We start from the raw sequence: 21,319 nt of genomic DNA on the forward strand, positions 1-21,319 counted from the left end.
AGAACTACACTCATTTACAACAGTTAAAGCTGACCTACATTAAAGCTGCATTTCACACCCAAGGAAGAGCTGCCTAGAGCCAGTTGGAGCCAGGAACTGCAGGGTGTTTCTTCCTCATACTTAATCACTATATTGAACACCCATCTTCCTCTTCTGCAAGAGCCTGCAGCCCTCTTCAGTGACAGCTCATACAACCAGACATTTCAAACTGGGCAGCCCCAGCCAGCTCACAGCTGGGGGATGGCTGCACAAAGCCTCCGAAAGACTGAGCAACTGCCCTGGAAACTTCTGGGAGGGAGTGGTGCCTGTGCTTGCCAGACTAAGTTCCAGAACTCCATTTCCAATTTAAGTCTTATGGGTTTTGCCAGCCCTCCTTCTTTAACCAGTCAGAGACATGTTCTGTCTGGAGCTGCCGGTTCGCTCTGACTGGTGATGTACTGTAATGAAAGCAGGCTCAACACAAGGAGTCAAAGATGAGACGGGGCAAAAGAAACAAAATTCCTGTCATTCAGAAGGGAGAACTGTCTGGATACCCCTACATCCTTGAATTTCTTCTCTACCATGCATAAATGTAAGTCTGAATACATAATCCAAACCACTAATGAAGCAAATCAAACCCTACCACCACTGAAACTAAATAAAGATATAATATAGCTGGGGAGATATACAGCAACATTCGAGGTCAGGTCAGAGCTCTGAGCAACCTGATTAAGATGAAGATATCCCTGCTCACTGCAGGAGGAGTTGGACAAGTGACCTTCAGGAGGTCACTTCCAACTCAAACAGTTCTAGGGTTCTATGAATCATGACTGCAAGCAACATAAGCACATGAACTACCCAGCAAAAGAAAATAGTATTCAATGGACGTAACCAGAAATACAAAATTATGTGAAGAAGTCTCAATTTGAAACAGAGACAAAACCAAACTGCCCACCTGCAGATTTTAAGGAATAGGCTCAGGGAAAGCTAGAGAGATGTGACTGCACAAAGCCAAACACCACAGAATCAGCAGCAATAGGCATCCCCAATAGAAGCCTATTCTTCATACTTTTCACCTTTTCCCATCAACTGGTTAGAAGAAGATATAGAAGCTGCACTCAAATCTTGATATCATATAAATATACCTTTGTGCTGAATTTGTTTTCTCCTAGGTTGTTTGTTTTTTCTGGTGCTTTTTTATTGTTTCAGGGGTTTTGTTACTTTGTTTGGGATTTTTTTAAAATTACCTTAACCTAGTTAAATCAATTCTTATACTTACCAAGGCATGACATTGTTTACATAAGACTAAGTGCAATACCCTGACCTCTGTATTTCCACCATGACCTCAGAGAATAGAGCCCACTCACCTTACCGCAGTTCTTACAACTTTAATTATATTCGACAAGGCTGCTGTGCTTTAAAGGTATCATTTACCGAGACTAAAAGATGTTTATTTTTATTCCCACTAATCACTTCCCTTTTGTTTCATTACATTTATACACCCTAGCTTTTGCACACAGAATGGCTATCAGATTAGATCACTACAGATACAGCTGAACAGCTTCTTGTGCTACTATGTAGTCCTATAAAAATCCATGCTATTTAACTTTTAGCCAATGTACATAGAATCCATCACAGAAGTTCTAAAGAGCTAGGCTATTTAAGGAATCTTTAAGGGTGAGGGAGGGAGATACAAGGACAGAGAACACAGACAGACCCTACCTGTGTCATTATTTATAATTTTAACATCATAAATCAGGCTGATACCTTTAAAAAAAAATCCTGTCTTTGTATACAACTTCCCTGTCATTTAAAAAATTATCATTCTTTTCCCACATGCTGAACTTACTGTTTCAGAAATACAGCTAAGTCAGAGAAATGAGTGAAAATCCAAGTTACCAATACTATTTTAAAACTAGAAGTAAAGTTTAAACACAGTACAAGCATTTTATGTGATACTTCAACAGGTTCTTCTAATTATTTAATGACATTTTGAGGAAATCTACAAAAATACATTCATGATAAAAGTTAAGCTATAATAGTTTAAAGCCATTATCATTTAGTTTATCATTATCACTTACTTTAAAGCCATTTTCCTTTCACTTTACATTTAGATGATGAAGAGCCTAAAAAAAGTTATTAGATTCAGTCTATTTAATGGAACTTCTAAATTTAAGTCAAAAGTACATACTTTCAACTTTATGGCAAACTGCACAATAATCCCATTTTCTTTTCTGTACCACAAGCTACTTGCTCATTAGACACAAATGGGTAGAAAACAAGAGTTTCTTTGTTTGCATACATTAAATTAAAGCTGTAAAACTCATTCAGCCAAACTTTCACCTTTAAACCTTAACCTGATTTGTAACAACATTTGTAGCCTCTAAAATTACACTGCATGTACCCAGACAGAGTTAATCACCCTTCACTTTTGATGCGCAGAATAATGATCTACCATTTAAACTTGAGCCCTTAAAAGCCTGAAGAAAGCTATGTACATATCTGTGTCTTAAATCAGGAGTGAAATAACAAAACTCTACCCAGCAGTGACCAGTTGAAAAGCAATACAAAAAGAAACATACAACTTCCAGCTCATGGAAGTTGTAAATAAGAGCATTTCAAGTCTCCTCAGATGAAATTCTTGCTCCCCAGCACATGCCATTGATCAGACACCTGGCACTTCTAGAAAAAAGGACAAGTCACAGGGAAAGTCTGGTTTTATTTTTTGTGTAATTTAAAACTTCATAGGGAAATTGGAAAAAAAAAAAGAAATTTAGTAGCGATTTGAAAATAAAATATTCTAAAACCTGATGAGCTTACTGTCATTTTAAATCTAGACTATATTACGGCTCCCTTCAAATACTGTCTAGAAGGAATCAGATTGTATTAGTTTTCAAAACTGACAGCGGAGTATTTTTGCTATCTAAAAAAATCAGAGCTACAGAAAACAAACTAGTATTTTTTGTATTATACTTCCCTAAATGCAACCAAAAACAAACAAAAAAGTATATTGTACAGCACAGGAAAATTCCAAAGCAGAGATGTTTAGAAAAAGCTATCAGACACAAAAATAAAAATAAAAAAATTAAAAAAAAATCAAAGCAGACAAAAATAAGAAGCTAAAACAAAACCAGTTTGGCTGTTCTGAGAGCAGGGGAAAGATTGGCTACCACATAAAAACCACCAACAGCACCAACAATACACAAGAAATTCAATCTTAATCAGTGAAAAAAGGGAACCTAAATCACACAATTTTATAAGCTGTTAAATGCTTTTCATTTTTTAAGCTAAGCACAAACAATTAGTAATCATCTCCTTTTTTCCACTATTAAGGTTTCTATGTAATATCACATAGAGCAAGTGACACACAACTTGAGTTTCTGCAAAGACAAAAACTGACAGCAACAGTTAAATCTCCTTTGACTTTAAGAGGCTGAGAACTCATCCGAATTTTGTTTCATTTCCTCAGGTCACAAAAGGAACGAGTTGCTGCTACTTTTTCATTTATGCTAATAAAGGAGAGGGAGCTATTTTTATTTTCCTTTATTACTGCTTTAGAAAAAAAAAGGAATCCTCAATTTGAAACAAGTTTTAACGAGTACGATAAAGTCTGCACACATAATGCACTGGGTGGAGTAAAAGCCCTCAGCAACCCTGCACAGAGCCAATAATGGAATTGTCGCCAACACCCTGTGATTTCATGACTGCCAGAACAAAAACAAATGCCACGTTCAGTTCATTGCAAAGAAAGGGACTCATTAACTTGATGTGGCTTTTTACTTGACCTTAGTAAGGTGAGTAAAATAAAATTTCATTTTATGAGATTCAAAATGATCACCTGCATGCCTACAGGAATTGTGACGAAATGACCAAGTGAAATTACTAACTCTGTTTAATTCTAATTATTACTAGACTGTAGGTCACTGTGCATGTCTAGCTGAGAGGTTGCTGCCTTTCCTCCTTTAATAAGGTAACAGAAAAACAAACTTTTAATTGTCTTTCTGGGAACTGATGTAAAATAAAATGTAAATTTCTGTCAAAGACAGAACTATCAATTCTGAAGACACAATCTCAATGCAGACTTTATGTCAATCTTTTTGGAATAATAATTGACTTCATAGACATCTGAACAGTCATTTTGCTGCACAAAAAAATCCTAGTTATTATTCAAAAATAAAAAGCCACTCATACTCTATCAATAAACCTTATAGTAAGAGAATTAGAAAAACACAAACAAACCCTAAGAAAACACCAGAAAACAAACAAAAACCCAAACAAACAAACAAAAACCCCAAACAAACCCACCACAAAAGTTGCCTGTGAAAATAACATTCACTCCTCCTGGTCAAAACATTAAAGCACCAGGTCAACTGCCCTACCTTGGCTGTTCCAGCAAATGCAGGGGGAAAACAAAAAAAAAAATCCCCATCTAGTATGAAGTACTGGAGGGTGAATGAGGATTACAAAATCTCCTTCCACATTATGGTCATGGGAACCACATTAGAGTATGAATGAGAATGATGCAAACCTTTTCTTAAAAAAATATTGTTTCTTCCTTATTTTCTGCTAAATACACCATCATCCCCCTCCCCAAATAAAAGCCAGATAGCCAGTAAAGAAGTGAAAAAACCAGCAAGGCAAAATCCAAAACTGTTGTGAGCAGAGGTTTTTCAGCAGTGCATTTTAGGGAACTTCATCCCCCAGCGGGTAGAAATTAAAGTGGAATCCTATTTTAGCTCCAGAGGGATACCACCTTAGTGTAGCTCCCTTTTATTTTCTACCTATATGAACCTGCTGTGGAAAGGTCAATCATTTTAAGCAATAGCTCCATTAATGATGCCTCTATTTGGGTTTGGGATTTTTTTTCACAATTCTGAAGAAAAAAAAATCTAACACTCGAACATACACTTCACTGGTTTCTGAACTTGCTCCACTAAAAACTTGAAAGTAAACAGAAGTGTGTTCATATCAGTACTGTAATCCTCCTACAGAGTAGGAGCCTTTGAACATTCTGAACATTTATTCCTGATATGACACCAAGCTACATCACCATTCAGCTCAGCAACTGCCAGAAAAACGCTCAAGGAAAGTTAAATTGCTAGGTCTCTAAGCTTGTTTCACTTTGTGTGTTTCAATATTTGCTTTCCCTACAGGTAACACAGATTAACATTCATGAGTGGGAGAGAAAACAGAAATCACTATTTTCCAAAGTTTTCTAAAAAGCAAAGTACTCACTAGCAGCAAAATCCCATCCTGCACACTCCTTCCCATCTCAAGGTCTGCATTGCTACATACATGTTTGAAAAGTCACAAAATGCTCCTCAAAACAATTACTCAGAAGTTCATCTCTTAGTTTCTAAGCTTAACAACAGCACTTAACAGATCTCACCTTGTATCAAAAGGTAGAGAAGACTTCATTCTGCCCTCTGTATTAAACAGGTAAATAAAGCAATGGTTCCTTCTTTCCGCTTTGCATCTACTTTTAAATTTCTCCTTTTAATTTTTAAAGGCTGTATAACCTGAGCAATGAGCCTCATTAATCACCACTGAATGATTTAACCCAGCCATTCAGTTCCAGATGCCACTCGGTGCTAGAGATATGCTAATTCCTTCCAAGCTTCACCTCCTTTCACAGTTGAAACCATAATTTTCCACAGTGGCGAAGACAGCATTTTACTCCACGCATGGGGCCTCCTGCCAATCATTTTTTACGACTAGCACAGTGCAAGTTTCATTCCACAGATACATCAGACCTTTGTGCTCAATCTGTTCATTATAAACAGGTTTATTCATCTCTCCTGCATTCTGCTGCTACAGCACCATAGTCCCAAACTCCAACCTCTCCTGTGCCAACTCCTGCTTTGAGAAGAAAAAAGTAAAAGAGCTTGTTACTATCCTTATTTACCTTGTTTCTTCACACTACTTTTTTTTTTTCTCCCTTTATCACCTCCTACCATTAAACACTTTAATTATGAAGTATCTGTCAGCTGCAGTACCTAGGGCCTTAGACATACTCCAAAACCAGAAAGCTGCACTGACAGAATTGTTTTGTGAGTGGGAGGTGAGGGGAGAAGCATTCAGAATTTGCAAATCCCAGTTCTGAACCTACCTGGCATCTGAGAGATCTCCTAGCACAAAGCTACACCAGGTGCCAAGCTTCATACCAGGTGCCAAGAGGTTTTGATAAAAGAAAAAGCCTGGTGACACTGCTGAGCTCTTGATCCAAAAATGGTATTTTAGGACCTTGTATTACACTTTCAACAAAAATACAGACCCAGCTGTGGATTTAGGGGCTGCTATCCTCACCTTGGGCTTACATGCTTGGGCCTGTTTGGCCAACAGGAGATGCCTGGCTTAAAGCCTGCTTTTGACCAGTGTTAGTAAAGTGCACTACAAAAGTGGCAAGCTGAGAAGTTCCTAGAAGAATACATACTCAAATACATTTTTGACTGGCTTCTCACCCTTCACATAGCTAGTGAGGCCTATGCAAATTTAAAGTTATACAGCTTTTTTTCAGTTAATTGGCTCTTAAGTCAATGTTCACCACAATCTCAATTTTCAGACTGGCTAAGAACCCACAATGATCCACAAACATTTGCAGCTGAAGATAAAGTCAAACACTTAAGGCAATTTAATTTAAACACTAGAATCAAGATTTTCAACAGGCACTACTAATTTTAAGTGGCTCCAAATTTAGATTGTAGGTTCCCAACTTCAACATATCACAAAGCCCCAGATTCCAAAAATCTGAGGTCTAGTGTCTACTAAAAAATCCAGCCACTCTTACAAGCATGTCCATCTGGTCATCAATCACCATTTCCTTCTCCCTCCACCTTTTTCCAGAAAGGAGCCAAGGCACATCTTTAGGTCTACACTAAATCCTTGGCCATGTATTAAAACCTAATTTCTAAGATAAAAACTGTTAATGTCTATTATGCTACTGTAGAAGCAAATAGCAAAACTAAGTCTTCTACACTTGAAATACTTCTGTACTTTATAGCCATGAATCTATGCATCTAATCTTCAATATAAAGGCATTTAAGCAATTAGATAAGAGGCAATATAACTAACCAACAATCTAAAATAAATACATTGCCTGAGGACATGCAAATTTCAGAAGGCACAAAAATGCCAGCCAAGCAAGTTTTAATGCAATGCTAGCATGAAACAGTTTAACAGTTCTAAAGAAATCACAATTCTGATTTATGTTCAAGACAGTCAAGGGAACAGAAGACAAAGAGTACAGAATTGAACAACATCAAGAGCACACAGACTATACAGTTCTCTCAGACAGCTGTCATGGAAGACTCCAGCCTGCACAGGTTAAACCCTAATGCTTGCCCCACCCTGCACTGCATGTCTGAAGACATAGGCTGTCCCAAAACTGAGCTTATTCCACTGCTAATTCACTATACAAGATGAAGAAAATAAAATATCAAGTTTAAGATTTTAAATCCAGAGCTCAGCACAGGCTTGTCAGATTTACAGATCTTTAATCTACAGTCAGGGGTGTTCATATTATTTTAATCATTCACAATATTAGTATTAGACTTAAGGTAATGTAATACGATATTGAGCAAATACTTCCCAACAGAAAAGGGCAGCTTGAATAATTTTGCATATCTGACTATTCATTTCTTCAAAGAAACAGTATGTATTTCAAGACAGCAGCAGTCCAGAAAATATGCTTGTTTTCTGATTAAGAATATTCATACCACTTCAATAATAATAATAATAATAATATATTCAACTACCCATTTTGGTCTAAGCTGAATTTTAGTAAGTTGTACTAAAATTAAGTGCTCTAATTATTTAATTTCCAGTTATTTACTTACAAGTAAATAAATATAAACAATTTACATAGTACAAAAAGCCCTATGCCTCTCCAGAGGAGTAAAGTCTCGTGGCAGAAAAAAAGACTTAAATAGGAGTACCTTGTGGAATTTACCTCTACCACCAGTAAGCAAACCCCTAGAGGTTCTCTCCTGTTGTTTAGATATGAAAGCCAGTATTTTTTTATGGAATTTCTTTGAATGCTAAGGAAGAAATCTTCAGCAACACATTTACTATTATGAAAGTACAGATGCTAATACAAGCAGTTTATACATGTCAGCCTTCTGAATGAGAAGATAAATACCTAAGATGCCTTTGTCAAAAAAAGGTTTTATGCACCAGCCATATAGTTTATATGCATCTAAAAATCCCTTAAGATAAACTAAAAATGTGTTAAAAATGAGGTAGGAGATGACATTATGCTACTGCTTTTACCAAAATCCATGTACTGAACATTTACATCTGAAGGCCAAGTTGCACCATGAGGACCCCCACTCCTCCAACAGCACATCTGTTCACCAAAACCTAGATGGAAAAGTACTCAAGTTCTGTGTAGGTCTTTAGGTAATGGTGCCAAAAGAAACTATGAGTAAACTTGAGGACCTGAAATGCAGCTTCCACTAAGACACAATTGCTTTATAAACTCATAAAACAAATGTATCTTTTATTTAAATCCACAACTACATTTTCTGCCTATTAACAGTAGATCCTCCCTTCTAATTTTCCAAGTTTCTGCTTCCAGAAAACACAACATACCGACTAAAATACAAGGCAAAAGGTTTTCCATTCCCCTCCTCAGCATGACTTGCCTCCTTTTGGTAAGGCCACCTTAAGGTTAAATCATCCCATAAACCATTCTGTCCTCAGCAAAGCTGAAATGACTTGGCTGCTCACGGGTGTGAGCAGAGCACTCTGCACCTTCCCCTTGGCGGCAGCTGCTCAGATGGCAAGCAGGCTCTAATTAAAAAGACTGGCCTGGCGCCACCCACAAATCTCATTACTGTCAATTTATCAATTCTGTTTTAATCAGTCATACACAGACACACATGAGTCTTATAAATTTTTCTAAGCTTCAGAACAAGAGAGACATGGAAAACGCCAACGAGTCTGAGAATAGTTCTCAGTATTTGACAGTATTTTACTCCATTTACTCCATATATGGTTGTCCATATACTCCTTCACATTCTCTCCAAACAAAAAAGTATCCTCACCTTGTTTTCAAAACACAGGAAAAGAAATAGAACATATTTTCCCTAAGTCCTTGTTCATTGTTTTATTTTGGTGTGGGACATTTCCCCTACTACTTACACCTGAAATGGACAATCCCACATAAACAAACATCTCTCCCTCTGTGCTGTTGTTTTAACACCAAGTATATTATATACGTTCCTGGTCCAAAAGGCCTGCACTCATGATGTTCCAGAACCATATTTTATCATTTTTGTGGATAAATCTCGGTAAATACACCATTTTTTTCCCCTAAAAAACCAGTGAACCAACAAAGAAATCCTGACATCCCAGAATTAAATTAATATATTGAAATTCTTATTACAATAAATCTGTATCATCACCTTCAGTTAAGGTAATTCACAGTACTGGCTTACATTAATAATCAGGACACCAAAAGATTTAGCTCTTTAAAAATCAGAACTCAAGACCAACAACACAATAACACAACTGTGCACACCTGACTGAAAACTGAAGTCATTATTAGCTTCCCAGGTGTTTCACTTTTTTCCCTGTTGAGATTTTCATTAGTACCAAGTCTCAGCTGTGAGAGTCCAACACAGCTGGCTGCATCTACGTCAGCAATACAAATTATTTGTGCTCATAAAATATTTTCTTTCTCCACATAAAATGTCCCTCTACCCACAGCAGTTTAGTGCTGATGCTAAGGCTGACACAGTAAGCCAAGAGACAGCACTGTATGACTGAAATATACATGTATGTTTATAGAATACATGCACATCTTTCTCCTAAAGAAGATATAAACTAGCAAATTATCTCCCCTTAAAAGAATCTCTAGCTTTCAAGATACTTAAGAATATTTTTTTTTGTTGCTCTACTCCCGTCTTTTGGTCAAGCTGCTCACCACTAACAGAAACATACTCTTAGTTCTTCTGTTTACACAATTTATTGGACTTAAAATACACCTTGGTTGCTACTTCAGTTACCTCACTATTTACCTTACAATTTTATAAAGAGGCACTCAGGTGAAAAGCTAAGAAAGGTTATCACCAGCAAATGAGATTATATAACAGAGCACACCAATAAAATGTGTCAGGATCTCAGCATATGAAATTCTTAAGTGCCGTTTTGTTTGCTTGGAAAGAGCAAGGTCACAAAATAACCTCAAAACATTAACAACTATCAACAACCAAATGACTCATTCCAAACTATTCAAATACACAAAACCCACAACAAATTCACAACGACAACTTAAACATTGACAATGAGAATCTTCACTATGAAAGGCAAATTTTTGAAGAAGAATCCAAGGCAGCTACCAGGACACCAAGCCAAGTGACCGTTATCCACACAGTGCCTTTAACAGCAACAGAAATGCCACACTGAGAACTGCAGCAAGTGACCAGACCTGCTAGACCCAGAAAATTATTATTATATTCATTAGGGAAAGCTATCCCATAATGAGACATAATATTACAGTTGCTTAGGATTGTGAAATAAAACTCTTCCAGTTATTTAGGAAAAGTATGTGCCAACCAAAACCAACATGATTTGAAAGTGAGGGAACAGGTTCCCAGATACTTTAAGTAGAAATATAGATTTTTCTCTCTTGAATTTCTAAATATTTTCTCTTTCCACCTTCCAATGAAAACCAAATTGGTCTTTGACCATCATTTCCAAAGCATTTTATGTTCAAGCATTGTTTGGCAAAAGTATTTGATGTATAGTATTAACATGGTAACACTGATACCTAAGTGTCACTAGTTTCTGATAATATTTTTAATGGCCCTTCTATTTTTGTAAATGCAATCAAAACCTTTATCATGTACCCTCGGAAGTATTCTTCACATAAATTCATGTTTTCCAATAAAATCTTATGGACAGTACACATGATTCCCGTAAAATTCAGTATCCTAAACTTTACAGATGATCCCTACTAATGAAGTTATTCTGTAACTTGAACAAAAAAACATCTGACAACCAACACTGACTGCAGTGAGCAAAAATCAGCTCAAGTGTTCTTCTGGTTTAAATTAAATAATTGACAGGCAATAGGAAAAAAAAGAAGTGACTCTTTCCAGCTGAAAGGTAACAAAAATCACACTTATGCAAACTGAAAAAAAAATAAGACTACTGCTCTCCACAGATACTATAAGTACTCATAAGGAGAAGTGGCTTTGTATCAAATACCGGGACACTCTGAGAATATTTCATCACAAGCAAGGAATTATCAATTTTACATCATGTGGTTATTCCTTTGCTAGCTTGAAGTCTTCAAACACAATACAAGTGGGGCAGCTTCTTCAGGTCTAAGCTGCTGGCTCAATCTTTCTTAAATATTATTCCAGTAAAATTACTTAGAGCAGCACACAATGCATTGGGGATAGGTGAAAAATGCACATTTTTAAAGTTTTCTTGGGTGACTTATTTGCTTTTACAGATTAGGCACTTAATACTTTCATAATCCTTTGAATTACTGTGTATTTTTTTATTAAATCTCTCCTGATTTATTACTATTAGACAGAGAATACATAAAATTAGTAGAACCATTTCCAGAAATGCTCTAGCACTTCATGATGGAGCTGTTAAGAGCTTCTGAGACAAACAAACAAAATGTATCAAGGAAGTATCTGATTTATTTACTCCAACAGGTAGCTTAGCCAGCTGGAAAGGACTTTGGGGACTCTCCATGGGCACCCTTAAACTATTAACCATCAGAAGGTAACTCTCCCATGAAGGAATGAATACAAGAGACAATTTTGCCCTCCACTGGCTAGAACTATCACTGAAAAACACGCCTGCCTCACTGTGTCAGTGCTGCCTGTTCCACACAGCATGGAAAAACCTCTGGAGCAAAGGCACCAATCCCATTTCAAGTGCAGTAATTAGTAAGGGATAACATGGACAGGAAAGGGGGAAAGGGTGGGTGTGGAGCAGATGGGAATCAGCAATGCAATGAAATAACTCGTCAAAATATAAAGATTTCCACGGAGGGAAACAGAAAAATCACACAGTAACATATTTAGCCTTGAAACTTGCTAGAGCAGTGAACACCCATGTGGAAAAGCAGAACCTTGACACTCGTTCCCAGCAAAAATGTTCTGCATGTTGCCCTTCAGATAAGTGAAAGCTTTTCTTTTCCAAACATGCTCATTTAATGCTGCTGGTTCCTGGGGAGCGGAGAGATGAAAAATCCATGGAATCTGAAGCAAAATCTGCCTCAGAATGAAGGAAAAAGGGCAGAAAGCAGGTAACTACTCAAGAAAACAAGGATACCAGAGAAGTATCCCTTAAAGCAATTCGTATTCTGTATGCAAAGAAGCATTGAAATTACACTGGGAGAATAAGGGAGGAAAGCTGCTATATTCCAATTTTCAACACTATTCAAATTTAAATGTATTCACCATTTATTAACCACAGGCTTACATGAAAGAAGGTACTTCACAGGATCCCACAGAGACAACACCAAGGTAAAAATTAGGGGTTTTAAATTTTAAGTGGTTTACCAATTACTGTTTTAACAAACATTAACCCACTTACTTTTTTATTATTATTTTTTTTTCTCTTTCCCATCCCCCAATTATTCCCCACCTCTCAGCAGAAGTTACTAACATCCCATTTAGAGTGTGGCCACACAAACCATTGATTCAGTAGTGGGTGTAAGTGAGGGAAGTGAGAACCTTCAGTGGAAGAGGGAGGAAAGGATCAATCAACTTGCAAGATCAGCTGTCAGCAGAACTCAAAGGATTTCAGTGTGGAGACTGCTGTAGATGACTCCTGTCCTTCCTTCTGCACTGCAGCCATCTGCCCTCAAACTTCATCCTGCCAAAGGTTTCTGGCATCTCCATTGTTCCAGACACAAGACTAAGTATTTGACCACACTCTAGTTGAGGGGGAAAAGAAATTCCTCCTGGTGAAGGAGCTGAAACAGCGTTATTATCTGGTGCTTGTCTCTTATCTTTGTTACTGAGTTTGTTTACATGACAAAATTAAAAGACTTCATAAAAAATCATGGCAATTTTCCCTTTTTTTTCCCCTCTCCAACTCCAGTGGAATCAACATTATTAGACAGAGAGCATCCCCATCCTGGGGGGGGGGAAGAAAAAGGAAAAAAAAAAACATTGCAAGGAGCTTTATTGAGCATTTATATGATTAATAGATGAGAAGATTAAAAGATAAATCAAACAAAACTGTTTCTAAAGTTGGGAGTTTAAAACATCCCAATACATGATCAAGTTACAGAGTACACCATCTATGAAGTCAACTTTTCTTCATAGCGGGGAAAATTGCCATGAAAGATTCAGAAAGAGCAAATAGGTGTGAAGGCTCTTCCCCATTCCATTTGTTTCTTGCTGAAGGAGGCAATACAGAGAAAAATCAAATTAAAGATGGCATGACTGACATGGTCAAAAGTGAACAGGGCAAGAGCTACTCAGGGATGCAAAGTTTGCCATATCCAAAGCCACAAGGAGCAAAGCAATACCTAAGAGCAAAAATACAGTAGTTAAATTTATGATATAATCTAGAAACAGACATAAGTTACTACATTTAGTGACATAATTAAGACTTAAAGCTTCAGGCAGTGAACTGAAGCCTTTCAAAAACTTCATTCATTCATTCACAGACCAGATGTCTCATGCTACCATAACTTTAATGACTCAAAGGGGTCCTCTATAAACTCATGAGAATCGGTTAAGCTAGAAAAGTTAGCGCCCAAACCAACCTTCACTATGGCACAAGCATTTACAGCGTTCACTTAGCGTGTGACAAAAGGCGTTCCCAAGAACGAGATGCAATACTGCGGGGAGGCAAACCCGTCCTGCTGAGGGAGACGGGTCCCTTGTGCAGAGGCAAACCCGAAAAGCCCCCAAGCCCCCAGGCCCAGCGCGGCCACATGCGCGCTCCGAGCCAAACCCGCCCTCCGCAATGCCCTCCTAGTCCCTCTTAGATCTGTAACCTATCGGGCACGGTAAGATGCCCCAACACGCATAAGCCCCGCGCAAACTGTGCCTAATGAGCATTAATCCCCCCTATCTCCCCGGCCATCTCCCCCACTCCCCCCTTAGCACGCCGGCGCTCCACTTCACACACGTGCGTAAACTTTATTCGCCAAGGTGAAGCAAAGCCCATCCCCACAAGCCTTCCCTACCCTCCCTCACCGCCGCGGTCCCCCCGGCGGCGGCTGCGCGGGGTTAACCCGGCCCGGGGCTGGGAGCGGGGGATGCGCCAGGGACCGAGGGTGCGCGGTACCCCGGGCACCGAGCGGCAGCACAGCCGCCTCCCGCGGGACCTCGGGGTCCCAGCAGCCGCCAGAGCTGAACACCAGCCGTGGTTATACCAATCGACCCTGGGCAGCCGCCGGCGGTGGGAGCCCTGGGACCAGGGCAGGACCCGGCGCCGCGCACCTCACCGCGCCCGGCCCCGGGCAGCCCCCACGGCCGGCGGCAGCTCCCGGGGCAAACGCGGGCCGGGCGCCCGCCGGGTGGAAGCCGAGCTTGGTTTCCGAGCAAAGGAGGGGGCCGGGAGGCGCGGAGGGGCCAAAGTGGGGGAGCGAGGGGGAGGAAGGAGGAGAGCGGCTGCGGGAGCGCTGCCGCGGCCGCGTATCTGACCCGCCTGCGAGAGGTGGTTACCTGAGGTGACACATATGAATCCAAAGAGGTAAAAGTGAGCAAACTCCGCGATCATTGTCCTCGGGTGGCGCCTGCAAGCAGTCTCATGCCAGAAGAGCGGGGGTAGAAACGAAGAGCCCCCAGTTGTAATTCCACAGAAGCTTAACGCAATCGAGGTTCCCTAATCCCGCCGGACTCCGGGGCGAGCTCCCTGCGGGCACGGCGCTGTCAGGTCCGCGGGGCTCCAGCCGCTCGCCAACTCCGGCCGGCCTCCCCTCTCCCGGCCCAGGCTTTCCTCAGCAGCGCCTTGACACTTCCCAGGACTATCCAAAGCGATAGGAGAAAACAAAAGATCCTCGAGTTCCCGCAGCGGAGGTCCGCCGCCTCCCGAGCACAAGTTGCTGCCCCGGCCCCAGACCCCGCTCTGGGCGCCCGGGACGAGCCGGTAACGGAGCGCAGGCGGGACGGGCACGGACCGACCACCGCCGCCCTCCGTGAAGGAGAGGGGCGGGCAGGGAGCTCCGCGAAGTGTCCCCGCCGAGTCACTGCGCGCCCGGCGAGCGGCGGGCAGAGCGCGGCGGCGGAGCGGCGGCAGCGCCCGCTCCCATGGCGGGGGAAGGAGGAGGGCGCGTCGGGGGCCGCGGCGGAGCCCGGCCGCGGTCAGGCGGGGCGGCGGGCAGGGGAGCCCCGGCGGCTGCCCCGAGCCCAGCCCAGCATCGCCGCCGCCCCCGCCCCTGCACGCGGGAATCCCACACTCTCCCCCGCCCCGGAGGAGGGCACAAGAGGGGCGATGGAAGGAAAGAAGAAAGAAAAGGCAGAGAGAGAGAGAGGGCGAGCAAAACTTCCCCGGGCCAACGCCCCCGAGCCACCCACCCCAACCGCCCGCCCTCGGTGCGGCGGCTGCGGGAGGAGGAGAGGCAGCAGGAGGAGGAGCGGCTCCTCGCCTTGCCCCGCCGCCGGGGCAGGGGTGCACGAGTCAGGCGGGGCCGAGCCCGCCGCGCCTGAACTTTCTGCTGTCACGTCGAGCCGCTCGCCTCCGCCGCGGGTTTCCCCTTCCCCCTCCCGGCCGCCGCCGCCGCGGCAGGTCTGGTGCCGCCTCGGGACACCTTAAAGGAGCCGCACCTACGCGGCCCCCGCACGCCCCGAGCGGCGCTGCCCGGCCCGGCCCGGCGCGCCCCGCCCCGCCCCGCCCCGCGCGGAGCCGGCGCCGCCTCCCGCCCCTTCCCCCGCCAAGGTAACGCGCGGGGCGGCTCCCGGAGCCCACCGTGCCCCGGGCGGGCACAGCCGGGAGCAGGAGGAGGGGATGGGCGCAGAAAAAGTTTAGATTCCCCTCCTCGCCGAAAACAAGCAAACACACAAAACCCCGCGCGGGTCTCCACCGGCATTCCCGAGGATGCGCTTCGCCGGGTGGTTCCCAACGCCTGTGGCCTGGCCGTGCTCCAGGCGTGGACCAAATCACTAAGAGGAGCATCCTCAAATCGTCGCTCCTGCTGTTGAGTGCACGGGCAAACACTACAGGAGCAGCTCTGCATGGCCATGCCACACCATGAGGTGTAGTGGTAGGGAAAGAAAGGGAATACTGCGGGGAAGAAAGGGAAGGTGGACTTGGAAGAAGTAGCACTACCACCTCACAGGAAAGTTCCAGCTATTCCTAGATTTGATTCATTAAGTTATGAGGATTGAATGAGGCAGAAGAAGAAATTTCATTTCCAAGCAGCGTATTGAATATATTAACACCATTGCAAGCGAGTCTGCGGTGGGATAATAAAACTATATAGAAAGACTCTTGATGTACTTCCTGTCAGAGGATTTTTACAGACCCCACACTGCTATCAGCCAAACAGGTTTGGGTGCTGGCATCCACCATCAGTCAAACCACAAGCACTGTCACTGAATTTGCCCCATGTTGCATCCCTCAGGGCAAACTGACCAAAAGTCCAACAACAGAAAGGTCCTAAGCATTGCACTGAGTCAGTTTCAGTCCACTTTTATGAGGATGAGATCCATAAAGACAGGTTTTCAACACTGTAAAGCAAAAGTGGTTTACATTGGGAAAGGAAGCTCCTGGTTATATGTATATGGTGTATCTGTATCAGCAGCAACCAAATTGGCAAGATTTTCTTCTAAAACTGATGAGAACTGATGAGCATCCAAAACTCAGAAAAACAATCCAGTGTTTTACACCAATTAATTTTCACAGAGAAAAAAAGAATTAGTGTCCTACTTCAAACACACTTAGAAAGCAATCATAACTGTGGAATCAGTAGCAGTGAACACTTCTGAATATGAGCAGATTTTTTTAAGCTGTACCTAGCCAACCATTTCTCTTCCTGTTGTGACCTCATGCATCATCCTGCACTTCATGAAAGAAAAATGCATTAGCACCTCCGGAGTTAATACCACACCGCAAAAACAGTGAAGAGCCCTGAGATAATCCTTGAATCCTAGTGAGAAGTTTGAGATTTCAATAAATTAGGTTTGGTGTTGTTCTTTTATAATTGATTAAATAAACAGGACTCACATGCAGGGCTGGAAATAGGCCTCAAGAGTACATTTATTTCACCTCTGTTCTCAGAGAGGGTCAAATATAAGTAAGACCCTAACTAGCAGGTATTTTGTAATCCCTCTTCTATCTATTTTTCATGACTGGAATTCTATACTATATTTAGTAAACCTGCCCCAGTTACTATATAGTCAGATTTCTTTTTTTTTTTTTCTTTTTTTTTTTTTTTTAAGCCTAGACTAAATACTCTTCTGGAAGGAAACACACACTATCACCACCAATAACATTTTGAAGACCATTTTTTTTTATTCCTTTTGTAGTATCAATATTGGCAGACTCACGTTGTACCAAATTTTGTACATATTTTAAGTGATTGCATCTCTTTAAAAAGCAAATCTACACATCTACCAGTAGGCCACTCTAAAGGGAATAAATGGGTTCACTTATTCTATGAATGTACTTTCACACATATACTTTATGTGTGTACATGTGTTTATTTACTTGTAAAGTGTCATTCTTAGGTATTCCTCTATTTCTATGGGATATATTTCCTCTAGTCTTTAATTATAAAATGTAAATTTTAATGCATTTCTATGGCATATGTATTATCTAGCAATGTAAATTAGTCCATTTGCATTGTAACTGACAAGATATACATACAGTGTGTTCAGAAGGTAAATAAAGCACTTTCCTAATTCCCAGAGAGTTTTCTCAACCCAAGATGAATCAGTCTGCTGTTCATTAGTGCAATAGCAGGTTTCTAGATTCACTCACACTTTTGCTTAGGTAATTTAAAAAAAAAAATGCCTGTAAAATGTTATGCCATGTCAAAGTCTTGCTGTATGCTGGCTGCTAATTTGAAATTCACACGCAGAGAAATTCTCCATACAGCAGTGGATTAAAGCTCCGAAGCTTGAATGACCTTACCATGTGATCATGAGATGAGCCTACGTAAAACAGTTTAAAGCTTTTGTGCCACGGTTGCCCCATCTTTAATGAGCCTCTAAGATTGTTTCAATCACTATAAAGAATTTTTTATCCTTTGAGAAGAAGGGAGTCATTCTACTTTAGGTACCTATAGCGAAAGTACAGTAGAGCTTCAAAGGCTTGTTCAATTTGTACTGTCTCAGATACTTCATAACATAATGTTTAGCTGTCAGTGCTTTCTTACTTCAGAAAAATTGCTAGGAGTGAATGTATACTGCTCTAATTATCTTTCTTAAAATTCATTTAGATTGTAATAATATATAACAGCTGCACGGCTGAGTGAATCTCTTCAAATTGTAAGCCTACAGAATTTCATCAGAATGTCTTGTAAGTAATTGACATCATCTTTAATTCTGCAGATGTTCTTACAAAATGTGTGCTATTAAAGCACCCTTATTGTCCTTGATACTGAGGCATACAGACATCCATGTGAGACGCACACGTATATGTGTGTCTGTCAGAAAATATTTCTAGGAAAAGAAGCATGGCTTTAACCTCTTCAGATGTGGGGAACAGTACATCGATGAGTATTATAAAGCAGATGCACTTGCTGTGTTTATTCTGTAATATTTTAAGACTTACACAAACATGTAATTTCTGGGAGAACAGAACTACTTTGAAAATTACACATGCTGCCTGAGTTTGAGGCACAGGACTCGCATGAAACCTCCAACAAAAAAGGTTCTCCAGAACTGATAGTTGTGATTCAGCAGATGGCACTCTTCCCTCAAAGTGACTGAAATCAGTTCTGCCTCTGATACAAGGGATGATGTGCTTTGAGAGATTACTCAGAAGAACTTGAACTTCTGTAAGCACTGAAGATCCCAGGCACTTCTCTCCAGGGGCAGAGACACGCACATGACATCTGGGATGTGTTGTGGGGGCAAACACATTGTCTCTCCACAAACCTCTTTGAACTTCAAGTGACTCTCCCCCTTCCTGATCTCCAAAGCACCGTGTAGCCTTGGGGTTATCTGCAGAGCTGGCTGCCAGGAATGCCTCTGTGCGTGCATTACACGGTCACACGCGCTCGCGTCTGCCGAGGCTCACCGCGTTTATCGTCCCGAGGCTGGCAGCCAGGATTGCTGAATCAGTGCCTTTATTCCACAGGCTGCAGCTAAGCTCCCATTGACATCATAAGGATTATATAGATACAGCCAAGTTTCAAAAACTCTTTCTTCCAGACTTTTTTGGAAGTGATGGGTTGCATTATTTAGTGAACTGCCTTCTAAGTGTAAGCTGAAATTAAGTGGAAAAATATGAGGAATTGTATATACATCTCTCTTTGTGTGTTTTTCTCTAAGTATATTATGGGCCTTAACCATGACAGGATTCATAGCTGCAGTCAATAAACATACCTGATAGCAGAACAGTACATTATTTCAGTGATATTTTCATTAGGGAAAAAAAAATTGGATTTTTTTCTACATTAGATCTAAACAAGCACTGAAATGTTAGAAGAAGGAACACTGTAAAGGAGAGCTGAATATAAAAAGTGCATGAATAGCAAAAGCTTGAAAACCTACAGTTGCCATATAATTAATTGGGATAATTATTATGAACAAACAAGAAATGTTATGATTTCCATGCCCATATAAGTAAATTTCTGTCTCTTTCTTGACCTGTCTGGTTACTGTTTAAACATGCTGTTCAAAGACATTGTTTTCTTGTGTTTGATTGCTCGACCTTACCATGATTTTGCTTTTATTTACATTAATTTTATGATGCAATCCTTATTTTCTTTGATGTTACTCTTAATTACACTACTAGTGAATTCAGACTTCCAGTGTCTTTCACTACATACAACATTTAAAATAGTACTCGAGTCATTGCAGGGCAAGGAATAATAGCAATAAAATATAATATTTTAAAATATTTTATTTGCTATGATGAATTCACAGATAGAGACCCTAAGGAAGCACATTCCTCATTATGCTAGGTGTATAAAAACACCATGATAAAAGACGCTTTCTTCAAAGGATTTATAAAAGCATCATTATCAACATGAAGAACTTAAAGAAAAAATCACCAGTGGCATAAACATGCAAAATCCCATTGAATTTTATCCTTTAATATTCCTTTGTATTAGGGGTGAATGGGTCTTTTCATTTCTGTTCAAAGATGCTATAGCACATCCCCACTGAAAAAAAAAAAAAATCACTGAAGCTATATTCCTTCTGTTGCCCCAGTAGAAAATGCTAAAGGCATATTTGCTATTCAGTCTACTCAGCAGACTAGCTCAAACGCTTTTAAAAAATTATTATAATTATAGGAGATATTGCCTAGAACTCCTGCTTTGTGGTTTTGTTCTTTTAGTGACAAAATGCTAATCTGCTTAATATGTAATTTATATACAAACAACACAGTATTTATTACAAAACCAGTGTTATCTCTGATATTGCCAAACAAAGAGAGACCTGTCCCTGAAATCTCAGTATTTGCTTTAAATGTTTAACAAATGAGCCATTCAGTACTCACTATCTCCTTGCCTCAATACGAGGAGTATGAGGGTGTCACCTAGTGGATTGTTCTGGCTGCCTGGAAGAGAGCTCACACACAAGCCAAATCACCCAAATGGCATTGAATGAACTAACAAAATGAAAGAGAAAGGCTTCTTTTTTTCTTTATTTAATTACTCCGGGAATTGTGAGAGCTTCAACAGAGCGTTATTGTTCTGTAATATCTGCCTTTGGGTTCCCATTCATGCCACAGAATCTGTTGGCACTGAAAAGGGCTGTAAGAATGATGCATCCAAAATTTTGAAGAGAAAATTACCTATGTTCCTGGATCAGAAAGGTTTAATATTACCAGAGACAACCATTTTAAATGAGTCGCACAAAACTTTTGTTTGAGATTACAAATAATAAGTGGAAGAAAGTGCCTGTACGTTTCATCAATTATATTTTTAAAGAAGGAACTATTCCATGGTTTTCAGCAGGCCATCAAAAAAGGGGGGTTCGCATGTATTAATTTGAGATTGCTGTATGCATTTATAATTCATGAATAGTTAAGGTTAACCTTAGCAATCTGGAGATGAAAAGGATTACATAAACTATCCATCTTATTTCTTTGATTGAATTACTGCACATATTTAAAGCAGACGCCACTTAAGAACTGAATACCTGCAGTGAATTAACTCAGTCAAATGCAAAGCAGATACCCAGCCAGCTCACCCAGTACCATTGCAATTGCATGTTGAAATTTAAAATAACCAGCATAC

The 21,319-nt window shown here is 40.7% G+C and overlaps 1 protein-coding gene and 1 long non-coding RNA gene across 9 annotated transcripts in view; one reads left to right on the forward strand and one right to left on the reverse strand.

The window, feature by feature from the left end:
- Positions 1 to 21,319, reverse strand: part of ROBO1 (roundabout guidance receptor 1) — a 674,462-nt gene that overhangs the window by 277,603 nt on the left and 375,540 nt on the right. Inside the window, exon 1 of one of the 8 annotated variants that reach the window (XM_064410941.1) lies at positions 14,631 to 15,691. The exons of 5 other annotated variants lie outside the window; for them this stretch is intronic. In XM_064410941.1, the coding sequence (XP_064267011.1) occupies positions 14,631 to 14,685 (55 nt within the window). In that variant the 5' untranslated portion in view covers positions 14,686 to 15,691. Of the gene's footprint in view, positions 1 to 8,568; positions 8,760 to 14,630; positions 15,692 to 21,319 lie in introns of those variants that run through there. 2 more of the 8 variants (XM_064410943.1, XM_064410942.1) reach the window with 2 other exon arrangements.
- LOC135295631 (uncharacterized) lies at positions 11,937 to 12,695 on the forward strand. Its single transcript, XR_010357765.1, has 3 exons — positions 11,937 to 12,250; positions 12,421 to 12,470; positions 12,599 to 12,695. It is a non-coding gene; the product is annotated as an uncharacterized LOC135295631 (long non-coding RNA).

The sequence above is a fragment of the Passer domesticus genome, chromosome 2, assembly GCF_036417665.1.
Source record: "Passer domesticus isolate bPasDom1 chromosome 2, bPasDom1.hap1, whole genome shotgun sequence".
NCBI classification, from domain to species: Eukaryota; Metazoa; Chordata; class Aves; order Passeriformes; family Passeridae; genus Passer; species Passer domesticus.